This window comes from Drosophila guanche, unplaced genomic scaffold (genome assembly GCF_900245975.1).
Source record: "Drosophila guanche unplaced genomic scaffold, DGUA_6, whole genome shotgun sequence".
Taxonomy (NCBI): Eukaryota; Metazoa; Arthropoda; class Insecta; order Diptera; family Drosophilidae; genus Drosophila; species Drosophila guanche.
Genome location: NW_022995743.1, coordinates 17,680,604 through 17,698,712, shown reverse-complemented (window position 1 = coordinate 17,698,712; position 18,109 = coordinate 17,680,604). Strand labels below are relative to the sequence as shown.

General features: G+C 47.8%; 3 protein-coding genes across 3 annotated transcripts; all 3 read left to right on the top strand.

The window, feature by feature from the left end:
- Positions 1-232: 232 nt before the first annotated feature.
- On the top strand, positions 233-5,515 carry LOC117585172. Its single transcript, XM_034274517.1, has 5 exons — positions 233-673; positions 738-1,133; positions 1,213-4,458; positions 4,518-4,765; positions 4,833-5,515. The coding sequence occupies exons 1-5, from the start codon at positions 347-349 to the stop codon at positions 5,278-5,280; spliced, it is 4,665 nt and encodes a 1,554-aa protein (XP_034130408.1). The 5' UTR covers positions 233-346; the 3' UTR covers positions 5,281-5,515.
- Positions 5,516-7,570: 2,055 nt separating this feature from the next.
- Positions 7,571-9,809, top strand: LOC117592696 (putative inorganic phosphate cotransporter). The gene is made up of 5 exons (XM_034286661.1): positions 7,571-7,707; positions 7,933-8,072; positions 8,146-8,328; positions 8,364-9,212; positions 9,279-9,809. Exons 1-5 carry the CDS (start codon positions 7,674-7,676, stop codon positions 9,600-9,602), a joined length of 1,530 nt encoding a protein of 509 aa, XP_034142552.1. The 5' UTR covers positions 7,571-7,673; the 3' UTR covers positions 9,603-9,809.
- Positions 9,810-10,240: 431 nt separating this feature from the next.
- On the top strand, positions 10,241-13,213 carry LOC117591816 (putative inorganic phosphate cotransporter). Its single transcript, XM_034285151.1, has 4 exons — positions 10,241-10,480; positions 11,467-11,603; positions 11,679-12,752; positions 12,843-13,213. The coding sequence occupies exons 1-4, from the start codon at positions 10,426-10,428 to the stop codon at positions 13,041-13,043; spliced, it is 1,467 nt and encodes a 488-aa protein (XP_034141042.1). The 5' UTR covers positions 10,241-10,425; the 3' UTR covers positions 13,044-13,213.
- The last annotated feature ends 4,896 nt before the right edge of the window (positions 13,214-18,109 follow it).

Sequence of the window (18,109 nt, the reverse complement as noted above, 5' to 3'; positions counted from 1 at the left end):
GGTAGATACATATAAAGAGTACCGCTCGACCCATTTAGTTTTAATTTTTAAATTTCATATCTAACCAGACAACAGTATTTTTTCCAATGGAATTATCTGCGACAGGACTTCGGATCTGCGAGCAGTCATCTTCGGTGGGAGCTGTTCCGTTTTTTTTTTTTTTTCGTTTTGAGCTACACAATATCGATAAAAACATTATCGATAGTTTGTGGGAAAAAACATGAAGCAACACATGCCTTTACCATCCCTAGCATTTCTTTCGGCGCGTATTTTCATTTACTTTTACACTTGCCTGTCGTTCCATTGTTTTCTTATTTTATGAGAAAGAAACGAATCCAAAACGAAAATGGACTTTGACAACGCGAAGGAAAACATACAGCCTTTGGCCAGCGGTCGAAATGTGAGCTTGCTTCAGGCGTCCCTCTCTCAGGACTCCGCACAGAGCCAGGAGCTCCTGGCGCAGCGCAAGCAAATGGAGAAGGAGGTACACACATACAATGGCAGTGATCCGCTTGAGCCGTGGTATGCGTACATCTGCTGGATCGAGCAGAGCTATCCCGCCGGCGGCAGCGGTTCTGGCCTGCAGACGGCCCTATACCAATGCCTGACAAAATTCGAGCAGGATGAGCGGTACAGACAGGATAGGCGGCTCATCAAGCTCTTCATCAAATTCGTAAGTTTGCCCAAGTACCAGTAGCTGCCAATTGATGCGAGAACATTTTTGTGGTGGCCTTCAGATGGAAAAGCAGGAGGACCAGATCGAGTGCTACCAGCAGCTGTACAACAGCGGAATCGGCACGATGCTGGCCGACTTCTACATTGCCTGGGCATACAGCTACGACCTGAGCGGCAATATGCGCAAGGCCGACGAGATTTTTCGTTTGGGCCTCCAATGCCGTGCCGAGCCGCAGGAGGAGTTGCAGGAGGCCCATCAGCATTTCGGTTACACGGTTGGTCAGCGCATGCTCTACTCCGATGGTGATGAGGCTAATGCCGTCACCCAAGAGCTGAATGAGCGTCGTCTGGCGTTGCAGTCACTGCATGGTCGCCGTGCGAGGAGCAGCCACACCGTCACAGTGGGCAGCGTGCGCACTGGTGGAGCGGTCAAGAGCCAGTTTCCGGGCGTGGTGCAGGTGAGTGCTGGTTTCAGAGCAGCCTTTTAGCTTTAAGCCCATCTCAAGGGATCTCTGACTGTGATTTTTCTCCCCCCAGAATGATGCTCCCACTACAAGTCGCGCGCGCAATGCCGGTCGCAATGTGGAGGTGTTCAACGATGAGAACAACGATATCAATATCCCGCCTCCAGTTGTGGACACGGAAGTGAAGTCGAGCTTACGATCGATCATCGACGCGGCACGAGGACAGGAGAATCTCAAGGAGTCGGTGGCTTGGAACAAGGCCCACGCGAAGCCCCATAAGCCCGGTAAGATATTCGGCCGCAATGCCACTCCAGAGCTGGCATTCGACATACACATTGATGAGCAGAGGCTGCCGCCCATCACCAACTACGAGCGCTGCATGGATAAACCGTTAAAGCTTCCGCCCAACTTTGTGGAGAAAAATAAGCCTCAGGAGGCCTGGGTAACGCCCGTAACAATTGAGGATGAGCCGAACACAAACGGCCTGCCGTGCTACCACAAGAGCATGCTGTACCCGCGCCCCAACCTGGAGTTCTCCCCCGAGGAGTACCTCGCCTATTGTTTCCTGAAGCGCCGGGATGTGCAGCATCCGTTCGTGCTGCGCAACGACGAGTGGTGGGGCACGGGCCACACCCTGAAGAGTGTGCGCCGCTATCCGAACTTTGCCAGTGCCTCCAAGCCGCAGCCACGCGACGAACTCGACCAGTACTGGAAGCCGCCCCTTGTTCCGGGTCTGCAGGTTGTGTTCGGCAAGCTCTACAACGACGAGGACCAGCAGGAATACCAGGCAGAGGAGATACTGGCGGCCAAGTGGCTCGAAAAGCGGAATATTACTGTGCACGGCAGCTTAGACATGGAGGAGACTGTTTGCTTGCCCGGCAACAAGATGCCGCGTCGCAAGAGCTTCTTCCCTCCGGCCCAGCAGGGTTCATCGAGGAAATCCCTGATGCCTCCCCGAGTGTCTATAGTCCAGGAGGAGGAGGATGACGCCGGCGAGCAGGCGACTGCTTCAGCAATACTTCCAGCGCCGTCCCCGTCTCTAGTTGTACCGCAGCAGAGAATCGAGTCGACTGTTGAAATCTTTGAAGATTCGGACCCCACTCCCGTCCCCCCCAAGGCAGATGAAGATAAGTTTGCGATGCCTGCCATACCAGTGTCGGCTGCTCCCCCACCGCATCGCAGGATCGAGATATACGAAGATTCAGAGGATCCTACGCTACCGTCGAGCTCCAAGCCCCCGCCGAGTGCCTTCTTCGATGCGGATGAGACCTGTTCCACCCAGATGTTCAACATGTTCATCAAGAACCAGGCGGTGAGCACGCCCAAGGGCTCCCAAAAACAGGTGCCGGCGCGCCAGTTTGGCACTGTCCTCAAGGAGCTGCCACCGGACCCTGAGGAAGCCATCTCACCCGCAACTGCATCCGTCGAGTCGCCAGTGGAGACCTGTTCGCCAAATCTACGTAAGCAACTCTCAACGATATTGGAGACATCAGAGCACGGCACGCACAGCTCGGCGGCGACAACAACCAAGTCGACCATCACATCCACAGCCACATCTCCGGGATCGGGGTCGGCATCTCACACCGCCCTAACGCTGACCGGCAGGAGTGCGAGTGAGGAATGCACTCCAGCAGCAGCGCGCCTGCAGCGTTTGGGTGCCTCTGAGCTGTCCACAGTCGGCGAGGAACCCGAGCGACAGTCTGGTGGGAATTTCTCACGTCGCGAACTATGGGAGCCCAATGCTCCCAGCGTGCCGATGATGAAGTCCCTGCGCTTCCAGGAGGACAAGACCGAGACCATACCGAGAGCTCTTCCCCGCTTCCAGGAGGATAAAACTGAGACTCTGCCCAGGCTTCCAACTGCGATGGCGGAACTTTCGCTCCATCAGCGCTCGGCGGCCGGTGCCCCGAGTCTGGCGCCGCAACTGCCCACGCTGGACGACGAGGACGACTTGTGTGGACTTTTTGGGAAAACGCCGCCAAAGTTTAAGACTTTCCGTCTTTCCGGCTCTCCATTGCAGGGAAATGCCAGCTCCAAGCGCATCTGTGATCAGACCACGCCAGATTTCTTCGGCAAGTCCATTCGAGGGGCGCCGGATGTCAAGAGCTCCTTTGCGATAGCCAGGAACCAGCCGGCAGCCGCACCCAGCATTAGCAAGTTAGAAGATTCCTTTATGACAGATCTCTCTTTTGTGCCGGAAACTCAGGCTGCGGCAGTTGAGTCCAGGTCCGTAGCGACGGCAATGCCGAAGCCAGAAGCCACGGCCATGCCCGCGCCCGCGTCCATGCAAAAGAAGTTTGAAATTTTTTTGGACGAAACCATGCCAGAGCCAGCTGCTCCACCCGGTGCTGCCCAACGCAGCAGCTTTGCCTTAGACTGCACGCTGCCGGAGACGCAGATGCCAGTACAGAAGGATCCCATTGAGAAGCAGGAGACTTTTGGTCCAGCCCACTTGATGGCCTCGTTTATGAAGGATTGCACAGAGCTGAGCAGCTGTGCTCTTACGCTGCCCGTTCCAGTTGCGGCCGTTGCCCATGCCGCTGATTCCACAAGCACCAAACGCTCCTCCACCGCTCTGAAGTTTCTCAGTGATTCCATGTCAAAATCGCATAGAAAATCGCCCAAGAAGAGTATAGCCGGAGCTGAAAAGCAGTCTAGCGACTTTTTTGAGCTGAATGCGGCGACGGAAATGTTTGCCACCAACATAAGCATGATCAAGAACTCGACGCTGTTGCCGCCACCAGCTGCTGTTCCCGTTGTAAACCTCGACTTGTTGGCGAATGCTGATGAGAATGCGGAGGCGTATGCAGGGGCAGGTGCAGATGCAGATGCAGATAAAGAGGCGGGGGAGATGACCATCTATTATAAAACGACTCCTTTGACCCCAAAGCAATCGAACCATTCGTGGGCTCAGGAAGACTTTGAGACGCCGCCGAAAAAGCAATTTATCCATCCCAAGGTGAACATTGATCAGTCAGTGCTGAACAGTACGCTGGCCGACATCAATATGAATCCGTTCAATGTGGATCTGATCACCTCCCTGCTGGACTCCATCGACTTTTCGATGTACATTGAGAAGCTGCCCCATTGCCAGCTGGTGGGCAATGCCAAGCGACTGCTTCCGGGCACGAAGATGGAGCTGAAAGGCGAGAAATTCGAGGTGGTCAAAATCATTGGGAAGGGAGCCTACGGTTCGGTCTTTGCCGGACGACACTGCAAGTCGGGTAAAAAGGTGGCCCTGAAGCAGGAGCGACCCACAAACTACTGGGAGTTTTATATATGCCTGGAGGTCCACAGTCGCCTCACCAGCGACCAAATGGTGAGAGCTGGAACGGAGAAACCTTGTTAGTTCCTCTCCTAAATTCGAATTTCTTGCAGATCCCAGCCTTCATGCACATCGATTATGCCCTGGTGGGGAACAACTCCAGTGTCTACATATCGGAGCTCTCGGAGTACGGCTCGCTAATAAATGTGTGCAATAAGATCAAGAAGCAGACCAACAAGAACTTGGACGAGTATGTTGTGATGCACATGAGCTGCCAGCTGCTGGACATTGTGGATCATCTGCACGCCATGGGCATCATTCACTCGGACATCAAGCCGGATAACATTCTGGTCATGAGACCGTAAGCATATTGCTTTCCCTTTCCCTTTGCGCTTTGTGCTTACTTACTATTCCCCCGCTCTCTGCAGGTTATGTGCGCAACCTAACGAGCTAAGCCTGCAGCTGATTGACTTCGGTGTGGCCATCGACACCAAGCTCTTTCCGCCCAATCAGGCATTCAATTATGTGCACCACGATGAATCGTTCAAGTGCATCGAAATGCGCACCCAGCGCCCCTGGACATATCAGCTGGACTTGTTTGGTCTGGCGAGCGTCATGCATGTGTTGCTCTTTGGTCGCTACATGGAGGTGGCCCAGCGGCAGCCGAGCGGCATTTGGATGCCCAAGACAGCCCTGCCACGCTACTTCCAGCGCGAAACCTGGGAGACCATTTTCCGAGGACTCCTCAACGTTCGCGACTGTCGCACCATGCCCAATATGCAGCAGTTTCGAGCGCTCCTCAAATCCGAGATGGTTGAAAAGGAGAAATACGTGGGCGAGGCCATAGCCAAGTTCAATATGATACTGCAGCAATAGGGCTATCTGCATTCGAAAGCATGCATAAGAATCGTGCAAGAAGCCTCAATACTTGAGGCATATTCTACATTGTCTCTTGTATATTCTTTCACTCCAGTTATGGCTAACTACAATTATAAGTTTATTTGTATTACTTGGTTTTTGCCACATTTTATAGGTCGACATGGCGACATTTTAAAGGTCTAAGCATATATCAATTTTTTTTTTGAGGAACAGGCCAACTACTTTTTACTCGCTATTAAATATGCATATTATTTTAAGCTATGCTTTTATGATCAAGCCACACCTTTTTTAATTTCAACTAAATATGTACATACTCGCAAATTTCGTTCCTGGTTTCTCCACAGACATTTCTTTAGTCTGGAACTACGATTACTAAAGGAAGTACAACCGCGCGGAAATGCATTTCGCTCGCCCTTTTCGTGGCCTCAGTTAAACAAAATAATTTCAACGCAATTAAGCGGTTTTACGTAAATTTTACAATGCGGCTCAATTTGGGGGGACAATGAAGCGACACAGCCCACAGAGAGAACACAATTTCGGTGGACCTGCCTGCATTTCGGATGAAATGAAATTTTCGGCTTGATACAAATAATTTCGGTTGCAGTGGCATGTTTTGCGGCGGTGGGCGTGGCATGTTGGCGGCGCCGTTTGCATTTGCATTTCCCATTTTCGCTTTTGCACTTCTGTGCTTCCCAGCATTTGTCGTCTGGGTTTCCGGCCGACCATGTCGCTCCATGCGCGTTCATCCCGAGCACAATTGGTCATTCGGAGGAAATGGGTGCTGCGGGAGAGGCCCCTGTATATGCACAGCATATAAATCAAAGTCAAAAACGGCTTGACATGATTCACAAATGATCCAAACAGCCGACCGGCGACCAACCGCCGCCATATGAAAGTCTTATAAATCAAAATCCTAGCTTGGGCCGCCACTGCCCGGCGGTGGCTGGCTCTGGATGCGGTTGACCTCATGACTACGCCTAGCTGATGGCCAATCCCAAAACAAGCCTCACCCGCTGCGAGCATATGCTGCAGCTACTGCAGATAGTCGGGCGCCTCAAATCCCATGCGTACACGCAGTGTCTGTTTAAATACGAGTACATACAAATGTATATATAGATTTTTTGGTAAGTTTCTCGATGGTTTGATGCCCAGTAATAGAACGTGCTTATTTATAGTCGATCGCTCACACACACTCACGCAAAGAAAACTTCTGTTGCAGCTCCGCAGCCGCAGCCACAGCCACAGCCGGATACTGTGTCCCATCCTCCCGTGGTCTCATATGATTTATGCAAATTGAAAATGACCTTAGACCCACACACATACACACACACATACTCTATTCTATACTTTCGGTACACTCTGTCCTGTCCATTTACCATGTTGCGGCCATCTCTCCATGTGTGCATCTGTGTGAGCATTTTTTGCCTCCTGTTGACTTGATTGTGGCAGCTGCTTGCCGCTTAGCTGGTGCTGCCCATCCCCATCCCCGCCCACAACGCCAAACACATCTCCTTGCACTTGTTGTGGCTGCTTCCATTGCTGTTCTTGCTGGTGGCGCCATACATTTTGCATCATAAAGTATTTTAGCGCCATTATTTCATGAAATTCGCATTTATTTTGCAGCTGCTCGTAGCAAAAAGCTGTCTGCCTGCCCCCCCGCTCTTTTGTTGCCATCGCTTATCCATGCTTATGCCCGTAGCTAGCTCGTGGGGCAAGCTTGCTTACATTTTTTCAATTCACTTACATACATATACACATATACATATGTATGTGCATACATTAGTATATGTGAGAATATCCTTCATATCGTTAGGGAGTTAGATAAAAAGTTCAGGAATATCCATCCGCATGATTTGATAATGCATTTTCATTTTGTTTGATTAAAATAAATATAATAGTCTTTTAATATGCATCTTAAGTAATGCATGAAAATGTTTATAATTTATTAAATAAAGGTGAGGTTTTTACTCAAAAAGTTGTGGCTCAACTGTGAATGGGCTTTTATCCTTATCAAATAGGTTCTTTAGCAATTTACACAAGATTATTTAATAATTTGAATAGCCTTTCCAGTATGCATATTGATTTCAGTTGGGATCTTTACTTTGTGGCATAACTAATTTTCAACAAATGTTGTACTTTATTTTTTACTTGATATAGTTTGAATGTACCAGAAATATTACTAAAAACAAGTGTTTTTGTTGAAACACACTTATTAATTAGATTTTAAAAGTTTTCCAATAAACTCTAAGCCATTTCAAAGTCAAATTCAGATGCACTTTTGCTGCTGTGCGGATCGAATGGGTCTGTGTCTCGGTTGGATCTTGTCGAATTTTTCAGCAAAGAACACAGGATAATGTCTCCGATCTGTTAGTTATCGCACAAGAAAACCAATGGCAGCAAAAGGTAAAGTGATGTTAGCAAAATGTAAGTGTAAATTCTCCAAATACACTAAGTCCATAAAAGACATGAATAATTTATTGACTGGAATTACTTCACTTAACAAAAGAATCTGAATAATAGGTTATACGCTCAGGAAATTTATTTGACTTTAAGCTTTTTTGTGTCTTTAGTCGTCAACTTCCATGCATTGACTAGGGTAGGTTTTCATCTTTCCTCAGCTGATCTAAGCCTTATTCTCTTTCACTCCAGGTCCTCAGCTGGGTATTCGCCATGTGCAGGCGGCACTACTGTTCCTCAACCTGGCCGTTAACTACATAGTCCGCCTGAACGTGGGCGTGCTCGTAGTGGCCATGACGGAGGAGAAAGTCACCTCCAATCAAAGTTTTCCGGTACCATATCTTAATAGAATTTTCATCTGGGTTAACCTTTATGGCTACCTTTATGACCATTATGCAATTACAGCAATTCGAGTGGACAGAGGCCGAGAAATCATACATCCTTTCCAGCTTCAACTGGGGATATTTGCTGATGCAGATTCCGGGCAGCTTCCTGGTCCGAAGTCTGGGGGCCAAGATGTCCATGATCGTGCCAACCTTCGTCGTAGCCCTGCTAAGCGTCTGCACGCCTTTGGGTATCCAGATAGGAGGGCATTCTGTTTGATTCGGCTGTGCCAGGGTGTGTGCCAGGGCCTGATGGTACCCTGCAGACACGAGCATCTGGCCAAGTGGTCCCCGCCAGCGGAGCTCGAACAAATGGGAGTAATCGCCTACTCGGGCATTTACTGCGGTACAGTCCTGGCCCTGCTCGGCAGTGGCTACATTGCGAACAGTTCTATCGGTTGGACGGGAATTTCGTATGTTTCGGCAGCATCCTGCCTGTGCTGGTGCATGCTCTTTTTCTTCTGGGGAGAGAACGACCCCAGCAGCTCGTATTGGATTGGCGATGTCGAGCGGAACCACATTGAGAGCTCCCTGAATAGTGGTCACACATGCCCAAAGGGAGACATACCCGTGCCCTGGCAGGCGATAATTTCGTCAGTGCCGTTCCGTGCCCTGGTAGTGGTCAACTGTGCTCATCACTGGGACGACTCCACAATGGAGGTGCAGATACCCTCGTACCTGCATGGTGTCCTGCATATGAGCATCACCAAGAACGGTCTGACTTCGTCGCTGCATTATCTTGTCAGATGGATCATGTCCCATGTGTATATCCTCATCGCCCACATGGCTATAGTGGGGGAGCTGATCCGCCCGACTCCGTTGAAAAAATGGATCGTCACGGTATCCACTTGGGGACCTGCTCTGCTATATATTGCCATCGGCTTCCTGGACCGAACGAATGCCGGATGGGTCGTCACGCTGATGGCCATCAAGGCGGGACTTAGTGCCGGCTCCAGCATTGGCGGAACAATGAACATCATTGCGCTGGCGCCCAACCACTCTGCGCTTCTGATGAGCATTTTGTGTGTCTTGTCCGACGTCCTTACGCCGCTAAATCCGCTCATTACGGGTGCCATTGTTACGGATCCGGTGAGTGCGACTACTCAGCTAAAGCTTTAGATCTTCCATTTCCAGCTTCCAAATTTCTTTCCGCAGGCGAATCGTTCTCAGTGGCAGATTGTGTTCTGCCTGATAGCACTTGTGCTCTTTCTCAGCAACTGGGTGTACATTATTTGGGGTTCGAGCGAGCTGCAACCATGGGATGCCGATGATTTTCTGCACAAGTGCTCTGTGGAGTGTTCCGAAAAGGAAGACGTGAAAGACCTACCCGATCTCTCCAATAATGCTAAAGTTATGCACAGGGACTTGTGTCAAAGAGTAACGGATCGCATAGACAAGGTGATATCCAAGCAGCAAAAGAATATCAGACCAAAGCTAAATACCGATGGAAATAATGTGAATATCAAAATTAAAGATTAATTTTGGTTAAAGCTGCGTTCACGAGTAGAAACTGCACAAGAAGCTAAATTATATCAGAACACTTTTGTGAAACTCTACAAGGTAAATCGTAGTCGAGCCTTTTACTATGGGCAGTACCCTGCTTATCGTCTGATTCGATTATCCAATCAATCGGTTTGTGGGTTCTCCCCACAAAAACACTTTTCGATGCCATGTGCAAGCAGCTTAGCTTTTCACTAACTTAATGGCAGATTTTATAACAAAATTGCTGCAATTTGTACACTGAGTATACACATGTTAAAAATGTTTTGTGTTTGGAATAGCAGGTTTGTTGAGTTAGATCGGTTCGGTTTGGTTCGATTCGTTTCGGTGACGGTGACGGTGCCGGTTCCGCAATAACAATTCCCACAGCGGAGAGATGAGATCGCAAAAATTGAGAGGGCGCTCTGTGTCTGGGTTATATTACCAATGTTTGCATGAAAGCCGCTTGTAAAACCAGTGGTGGCACGGCACTGGAATAAGCCTACAAATGACACGTTAGCGGGCTGGGAATGCGGCAGGTAGCATCCAGTTATCGCGTCGCTTAATCAGCAGCATGATAAAACGAATAAAAGAACACAGCCCCAATCTGGGTGTCGATGTCTAATTGCCGCCATAATCGCCATCCGCTGGAGCAGAGCTTTAAATTACGCGCTCAGAAGTATTTCAGCTATTGGCACGCGTAGACGCGACTGTCTTCTGTCTGGTGTCTGGCCAGCTTCGGAAATTTTGGAATTGCTCTTCACTTTTCTTCTGTTATATCAGAGAAAGAGAAATCGGTTGATACATATGTATATCCACATAGATGACCAACTTGAACTTTAATTTAAATACAATGACAGCCGTTGCTGAGCAGAAAGGTGAATGAATTGATATATAATCCGAAAGTGCTTTGAGCATCGAGTTTTGAGAAATGTGAGAAAAAGAAAACCAATTGGAAATGTGGAACAACTAATAAATACAATTATTATAATAAGCGGATTGCAACGAATGCATATGGATGGCCCATTGGTAATCAATTCATGTGAAGTGTTTACAAAATCAAATGGAATTGCAAATTTACGGGGCATAATTAAATAAACTTTTAATTCACAAAGAAAAAGCAAACTCAACGTGCAAAAAATCAATGATAAATCGGTTATACCCATAAACCAAAACAGCAGGCTTCCCAACCCAAAGTTAGGCGGAGTTAATAAATTAAAACGATTCGCTTAAAGTATTCTGAATACATATTTGATTGGATTATATTTGTATATGTAAGCATGTCGATGTATGTAGGCTAAATCAGCGAGAGTAAATATAAAATGTTATTTTTAATAATGCTTTAAATGATCCAAGAGGAACCAAACTTGCATCTACAAAATTATACTTGCTTATCGAGAATGTATTCGATACTCAGTATTGCTCGTATCGGAGATTTTTGTATCAATCCGCACTAGAATTTGGGGCACGCTTAAATTTATAGCAGCTGATTCGATTTGATTTATGACTCAACCTGAAGCCACGGTGGAGGCTGGTCAATAAACTCGCCAAAAGAGTTGGATCCGAAAAAATAATATTTTGGTGCTTGTGTTTACAGTGCGTTTCGTGAGCTGGAAAAGTTGTTTAGTTGGTAGTTGGAATTTGATTGGCATTTGAATTATTTATTTTTGTCAATTCCCTTAAATATACACTTATAGCTGTGGCCTTCCAGCTATGACACGCACTGCATGCACCCAGTAAATGTGGGTTGAACAAAAAAATATCAATTAATTTGTGACAAAAGTGCCCGGCCCCTCCCAATAGGCGCCACGACTGCCATCGATTGTGAAATTCTTGACCAACTTGACCAAATTTCCGCCCGTAGGTCCCCCGATTGGCATCCGCCACCTACAGGCTCTGCTCCTTTTCCTGGCAATCGTCGCCAATTACATAGCGCGCCTGAATGTCAGTGTGGCCGTGGTGGCCATGACGGATGCTGCCACCACCAATCTCGACTTTCCGGTGAGCTAAACTCGTTTGTGGCACGATGCCAGCGAGGAGTAACAGGGGTAACCCTTGCACGTTTTCCATTTGCAGGAGTACGATTGGACGGGGGCGCAGAAGTCATATGTTCTGTCGAGCTTCTACTGGGGCTATATTATCACCCAGTTTCCGGCCGGATTTCTGGTCAGACGCTTCGGCGCAAAGAGCGTGCTATTCATTCCGACCTTCGCGACGGCCATCTTGAGTGCCCTGACCCCTTTCTGCATCAGCTGGGGCGGCTGGAAGGCGTTCAGCGTGATCCGGGTGGTGGCGGGTCTGTTCCAGGGTCTGATCTTTCCCTGCATCCACGAGCACCTGGCCAAGTGGTCGCCGCCAGAGGATCGCAACCGCCTGGGCGTGTTTGCCTATTCGGGCGCCGACTGTGGCTCGGTAATGGCCATGGCGATCAGTGGCCTCATCGCCAACAGCTCCATGGGTTGGCCAGGCATCTTTTACGTTTCAGCTGGCATTTGCGGAGTGTGGTGCCTGCTCTGGCTGACCCTCGGGTCGAACCACGCGCCCAGCTCGCATCTTATCGGCTCCAGGGAGCGGGACTACATAGAGCGCTCAATGAGGCGGCAGGACGGCTTCCATGCCCAGAAGATTCCGATACCGTGGCGCGCCATCTGGAGCTCGGTGCCGTTCTATGCCCTGCTGATTGTGCGAAGTGCCCAGGGCTGGGCCAACTCCACGATGCAGCTGCAAACGCCCTCGTACATGCACGGCGTTCTGGAGATGGATATCAAGAGCAACGCTCTCTACTCGGCGCTGCCCTTCTTGGCCATGTGGTGCATGTCCTACGTGTATCTGGTGTTTGCCGATGTAGCCATGTCCCGCCAGTGGATGTCACTCACCACGCTGCGCAAGTCCATTAACACTGTGTCGTACTGGGGCCCGGCAGCGGCGCTAATTGGCATCGGCTTCCTGGACAAGAGCCAGACGAGTCTGGCCATCACTCTGATGACCATTAACGCGGGCCTTAACGCCGGCTCCGGCATCGGCAGCATTCTGACAATCATCGACATGTCGCCCAATCACTCAGGCATGCTTATGGCAATTGTGAATGGCATTGGCAACATATTCCCGCTGCTCACTCCCCTGCTCGTGGGCGTCATTGTAACCGATATGGTGAGTCCTAATCTAATGGAGATTGACTTGCGAAAGAGTTTCCATTAACGCTTTCTATTTCTATTTCCATTCATGTTTTGTTTTCTGCAGGGTTCGCGCAGTCAGTGGCAAATTGTGTTCGGTCTGACCGCCGTTGTTTTCTTCCTTGGCAACCTGGTGTACATCATCTGGGGCACCACCGACCAACAGGCCTGGGATGCCGAAGACTACTTCAAGCAGTGCACTCGGAATGGCCATCAACTGGAGCAGAATCATACAACGGATAGGGATAATGACTCAAAGACAACATGAGAAGCTAACACTGGTAGGGATTTAAACGGATTCATCCCACTTGTGGGCAGCGGGGTGTGGTGTATGGAATGGCCACCGAAAAGTGGATTTTCCAGCGTTGATTAAACGCCGTTTGGGAATTTTCTAGTTTCATTTTGCATTCTCCTTTAATTAAAAATTCCCAAAACGTTCGTTCTTGTGTTTTAATTTCTTGTTTGTACGCAATTCTTTTCTGGCCGCGGAAATTTAATAGAAAATTCTTACTACTTCTTTGAATGAATTCATTTTCTATTTGCGCTCGCATTTGCATGCGCCCAGCAAGCCAAGGAAACAAGACTCCCGGCTCTGGTTTACCACTCCTTGTTCTGGTACCCCATTCCCATTCATCCCCATCCCTATCCCCACCCCCATCCCCATCCCCATCCACATCTCATAGTCCTGCCGGACACACCCTCCATCTCCAAGTCCATCTCCATCTTATCCCGGGGCAGTCAGTCAACGGAGAGCGGCGGCGGTGGCCAAATAACAAGAAAAAAAACTTTGCACACAAATCAGAAAAATGGACACTTGGTGGAATTTATGCACGAACGCGTGCGCACAGTACGTCGCATGCCCATATTCGGTCCATGGTCTTGCGGTGGAATTGTTTTCCACCAGGCAGTAGGCAGGAGGAAGCCGGCAGCAGGCAGAAGTAGGGAGTGGCAGGAGGCCGGAGCCGAAAGAGGCTTATGGCCAGCAAGTGGCTGGTGCGCGTTTTTCTGGCGCAGACAAAAACCAAAACCGAAACCAAAACGAAAATGTTTTTCAATTAAAAGCGTTGAGGAGCGAGCGCAAAAATTCATTTGAATTTCTCCATCCATGTGCCAGTTCTCTTTGCCCTGAACCCAGCTGCCCCTGCCCACCAGGAACGTCAATGACAAGTCATAAATGGGCACTACCCAAGATCCGGACAGATGTACCTATGTACATATGTATGGGTGCACACACAAATTGCACAGAATGCGTGTGTCCAAAACTACAAACGAACGAGCAGGAACGTCTGTGACGCTTCTTACGCGTCACAACTTTTATACCCGGTACTCAGTCAGTGTATCTGTTTCGAATTTTACATTTTTTCTACATCTGTCATCAACAACTACATCACTTCTCACACCATCACGCACTTTTAGCTCGTCCCCACTGCACGAAGCAGAGTGTGGAATGAGAGAGAATGTGCAAAAAATATAAGAAAGCTGCTGGTCGGGGTGGGGGTAGCCACTGCAAATTAATTTCTTCATTCTGGCTATAATAATAATGATCCAATATAATCACAATGATCTGATCTGATAGATATGGTATGAACGATTATTTTATCTTTTCGCCCTTTTAAGACGGACGGACAGACAAACAGGCAGATATATTTAGACTCGGTTGTTGATGCTGATCAAGAAAATAGGTACTTTAGGGGGTCGTAAATAGTTCCTTCTGTGCTTTACATACGTAAATCCACTTTTGTGCACAGATACAATATACCCTATTTACTCTGCGAGTACAGGGTATAAAAAGGAGCAAAAGTTAAATACATTTATGCACTCGAATCATACGGTCTTGGAATGCCTAAAAAAATATGAATGCATGTATATATACATCGTTAAGAGATCAGGTTCTGTAACAATTATTATATTATAATATAATTGTAATTATTTCAAGAGGGACATTCGAATAATCGAATAGTTCCACCAAGTGTCCTTAAATAACTTAATTTCATGCGTGACTGGAATAACTTCGTTGAATTGATCAGAGTTTTTGCCTAAAATTAGATTTCAAATAAGAAATTAAATGTTCATACCATTTATCATCATAGCTTCCATTTACTTAGGCTCTCATGCAAATTATATTATTAAAGGAACTGGCAAGCGACTCGCCAGAACGGTCCCGGAACTTGATGGAATCACATGGCAAGTGCAAAAGTGGCTGGCTGTCCTGGCTGTGATAAATTGAATGATTTGTACTTTGTGCATCTGGCGACTCTTGTGGGACTCTGCTGGAAAGTCAGTTCAGTATTAATGACGTGCCCGCACGACTTGCAGGCCACAATGGAGTTGCACATTATATGCACTTCATTACGCAGGAAGGGCCAATGAACACGGAAGCAAGGCAGATGATGTAGCCTTTGTTGGTCAACCTCATCATTATGATGGAACATGATGTCTGTATTAAAATGGACATTGGCATTGCAAGTGAATGAAGCTGATACTCGGAACTCGGCCCTCAACCTCAACCTCAACAATTAGATATGGGAAATGCATAAATTGCTGGCTTCTATTGATGTAATGCGATACAAGTGAGCTGATTGCTTGGTGGTGGTGGACTTCAAAATTATAATTGAAGCAGGAGCTGATGGGTGACAAGGAGAAGGAGGAGCCGAAGGAGGATCGGCAACAATAGATGAAGTGTCTGACGGCTTCCGAGCATTTATTCATTGTCCAGCCTCGGTGCATAGCACAGCGTGCACATCAAGTGACGTCAAGCGCAGCGATTTCTTGAAATTAAAATTATGCCTGACGCTGTCCATTGAGGCACAGCCGGGTCTAGGGGTTGGGCTGGGGCTTGGGCTGGGCACAACAATAGCTGGAAATCAACAGCCACAAAAGAGACATTTGCCTCGTGGCCTACACAATATACGCAGGACCCTGGACCTGCTCATGGTTCGAGGTCCTGGTTGAGTTCAGAGCCTGCTGCAGCTCCGTCTCCTGCCGTGCCTTCGGGCACAATAAGTCAATGCCATGTGTGGTGAGCCTTGCCTCTGGCGGCCGAATTGCATTCATTCACTTTTTGGGTCCCATACCCAGGACGTAGAGCACGCTTAATTATTATTGCATAAGCGCAGGCGCCAGACCCAATCCGTTGGCAGCTGTTGCCCGGTCCGTAATTATGGTCCGTGTGTCCGTGTCTGGGTCCGGATCCGGGTCCGGGTCCGTGTTTCGGCTCTCTGCTGCTGGCTTGTCATTGTCCATGCCCAGAGCAGGGATCCCAGCACCGAAAATTTATGCATCGGTTTCTTTTGTGTGTCCAGCTCTCGAAGCAATTTCATGTTTATCAAGTGCATTGAGTCATGTTTTTTTTTGTTTTAACGGACGGACGGACGGACGGATGGACGGACAACCTACACATCAACGGACACGCTTATGTAAATGGACCAGAGGTTGGACAGTATTCACTATTGCTACTGACCGTGTATCGTAAGTTGTGTTTCATTTGAGAATGAACTAAATGAATAATGTGCAAAATGTTAAAAAAGGAACAGCGTTTTGCTTATTGGCATTGATTTACTTGCAATGCTAAACTATTTTTTTTATTTATGTATAAAAAACAAATTTGAAATCTCGAATCTAGTTTGACAAGTCTACCTGTGGTGTCTCTGATTGGTTGTAATCCTTAAATTGTATTTCCTCCCCTTGATGACACTTCTCAAGGCTTTAGGTATGCATATGTAAAAGTTATTTAATTCTTTATGTTGCAGACTGCTTTAATCAGGCTGTCTCTGACATCATTTTGTTGGCGTCGTCTGCATCTGCATTTGCATTTACATTTGAATTCTACTCGCATTGCTTCCAATTGTCTCTGTTGTACCTCTTTGACCTTGTTTGCTTCTGTGCCTGGCCCAAGCCAGCGCCCATATGGCTTAAATAAACGAATGCAGCAGGAGCAGGAGCGGGTGCAGGAGAAAACACTTTTGCTATTGTTAATGTTCTGACTGCAAATTCTGTCGACTTTTTTGTTGTCGTTGATATTGTTGTTGGTCTGGCCTGGCTGGACTGGCAACCGGGGTGTAAAGGAGCATCATTCCCATAATGGGTGGGGAGGGGTGTGGAGCATTTTTAGAATTCATTGAATTTTAAAACATAACAATAAAGCACTCAAGATGTGCGATGTGCCAAAGCAAACCAAAGGTATGCCGAGCACACACACTCAGCACCAACGCCAGCACCATCGCCATCTCAAGCGAAACTATGGAAATCCGAATGCATTTCTGTGTGTGTGTGTGTACGTGGCGTATCTGTATGTGCATGCGGTGTGTCTGTATGCGAGTGTTGGCTTTGAGGAGGTCTGCATCGCTCTTGGAGCAGGCACCGAGCTTGAAAATTACGCGGAAAATTTCAGCAAGTTTTCCGCGCGTTTCGCCCTTGAAAGGGAAATCACATTTGTAATGAATTGCAGCTGTTGCATAGACTTTGGCGCCTTCGCGGCAACAACAGCACACAGCAACAGAATGCTGGAGGAATGCTTTGCTCAGATTTGCAATTCATTGGCAAATGGTTGCAGCCCGCTGTGTGCTGCCTGTGTTGCTATGCAATTTTCATTCGCGGCTATAAATGCATTAACAGCAGAACTCTATTCCCTCCGTGCCCTCCTCTGTGGCCGTCCTACACGAACAGCAATTTATCCAAGGAACCCCAATATCCACACGGGACAGGACCCAAATACGTTTACAGCAATAAACGTGTTGATTTATTGATTTTGCACGTCGCATAATTTACTTTACCTGCATGATGAAAGTAAAAAACGAAGGAGAAAATCCCCCACCCCCGTTGGGAAACGACGGGTAGAGGTTGGGACTTGGAGAGAAGCGATGGGTAGAGGAGTACAGTCAACGACAGCAACAACGACAACGACAACACCAACTCGCCAAACAAATAAAATCCTGGGCTCCTGTTTATTTCTCAGCTTGCACGAACCTCTGTTGCCTGCATTTTGTATCTTCCATTTTCCATTTCGTTATATACCCTTGCCCTGCGGGCGGGGCACCTTAACTCTGTGGAAAAAGATACAATTGGATTTATATATTTGACTAGCCACTCGATATAGCCAGAACAAAGACTTCTTAGACATAAGGAACTAATGCTCGGTAGATAAACATGTAACACCGTTCAGTGATACATTTTGTTATCTAAAAATACAAAAATATATGTTTGATTAACGATCTATCTGTGAGGGTATTTGGAGGTTGAAGATTCTATGGTTGCATCTTTTTTTGTTTGCTGTTTTTGTACCTCTGCTGTCAAGTTTCAGTGTTCGCCCGTCTCCGTCTCCGTTGACTGTCTGCC

Bases quoted from the DNA above. Each gene is read 5' to 3' on its own strand.
- LOC117592696 (XM_034286661.1), top strand. From the start codon at position 7,674: ATGGCAGCAAAAGGTAAAGTGATGTTAGCAAAAT. The intron at 8,329-8,363 runs GGGCATTCTGTT...TGCCAGGGTGTG, and splicing joins CTTTGGGTATCCAGATAGGA to TGCCAGGGCCTGATGGTACC. The intron at 9,213-9,278 runs GTGAGTGCGACT...TTCTTTCCGCAG, and splicing joins GTGCCATTGTTACGGATCCG to GCGAATCGTTCTCAGTGGCA.
- LOC117591816 (XM_034285151.1), top strand. From the start codon at position 10,426: ATGACCAACTTGAACTTTAATTTAAATACAATGACAGCCGTTGCTGAG. The intron at 10,481-11,466 runs GTGAATGAATTG...TTCCGCCCGTAG, and splicing joins AGCCGTTGCTGAGCAGAAAG to GTCCCCCGATTGGCATCCGC. The intron at 11,604-11,678 runs GTGAGCTAAACT...TTCCATTTGCAG, and splicing joins CCACCAATCTCGACTTTCCG to GAGTACGATTGGACGGGGGC.
- LOC117585172 (XM_034274517.1), top strand. From the start codon at position 347: ATGGACTTTGACAACGCGAAGGAAAACATACAGCCTTTGGCCAGCGGT. The intron at 1,134-1,212 runs GTGAGTGCTGGT...TTCTCCCCCCAG, and splicing joins AGTTTCCGGGCGTGGTGCAG to AATGATGCTCCCACTACAAG. The intron at 4,766-4,832 runs GTAAGCATATTG...CGCTCTCTGCAG, and splicing joins AACATTCTGGTCATGAGACC to GTTATGTGCGCAACCTAACG.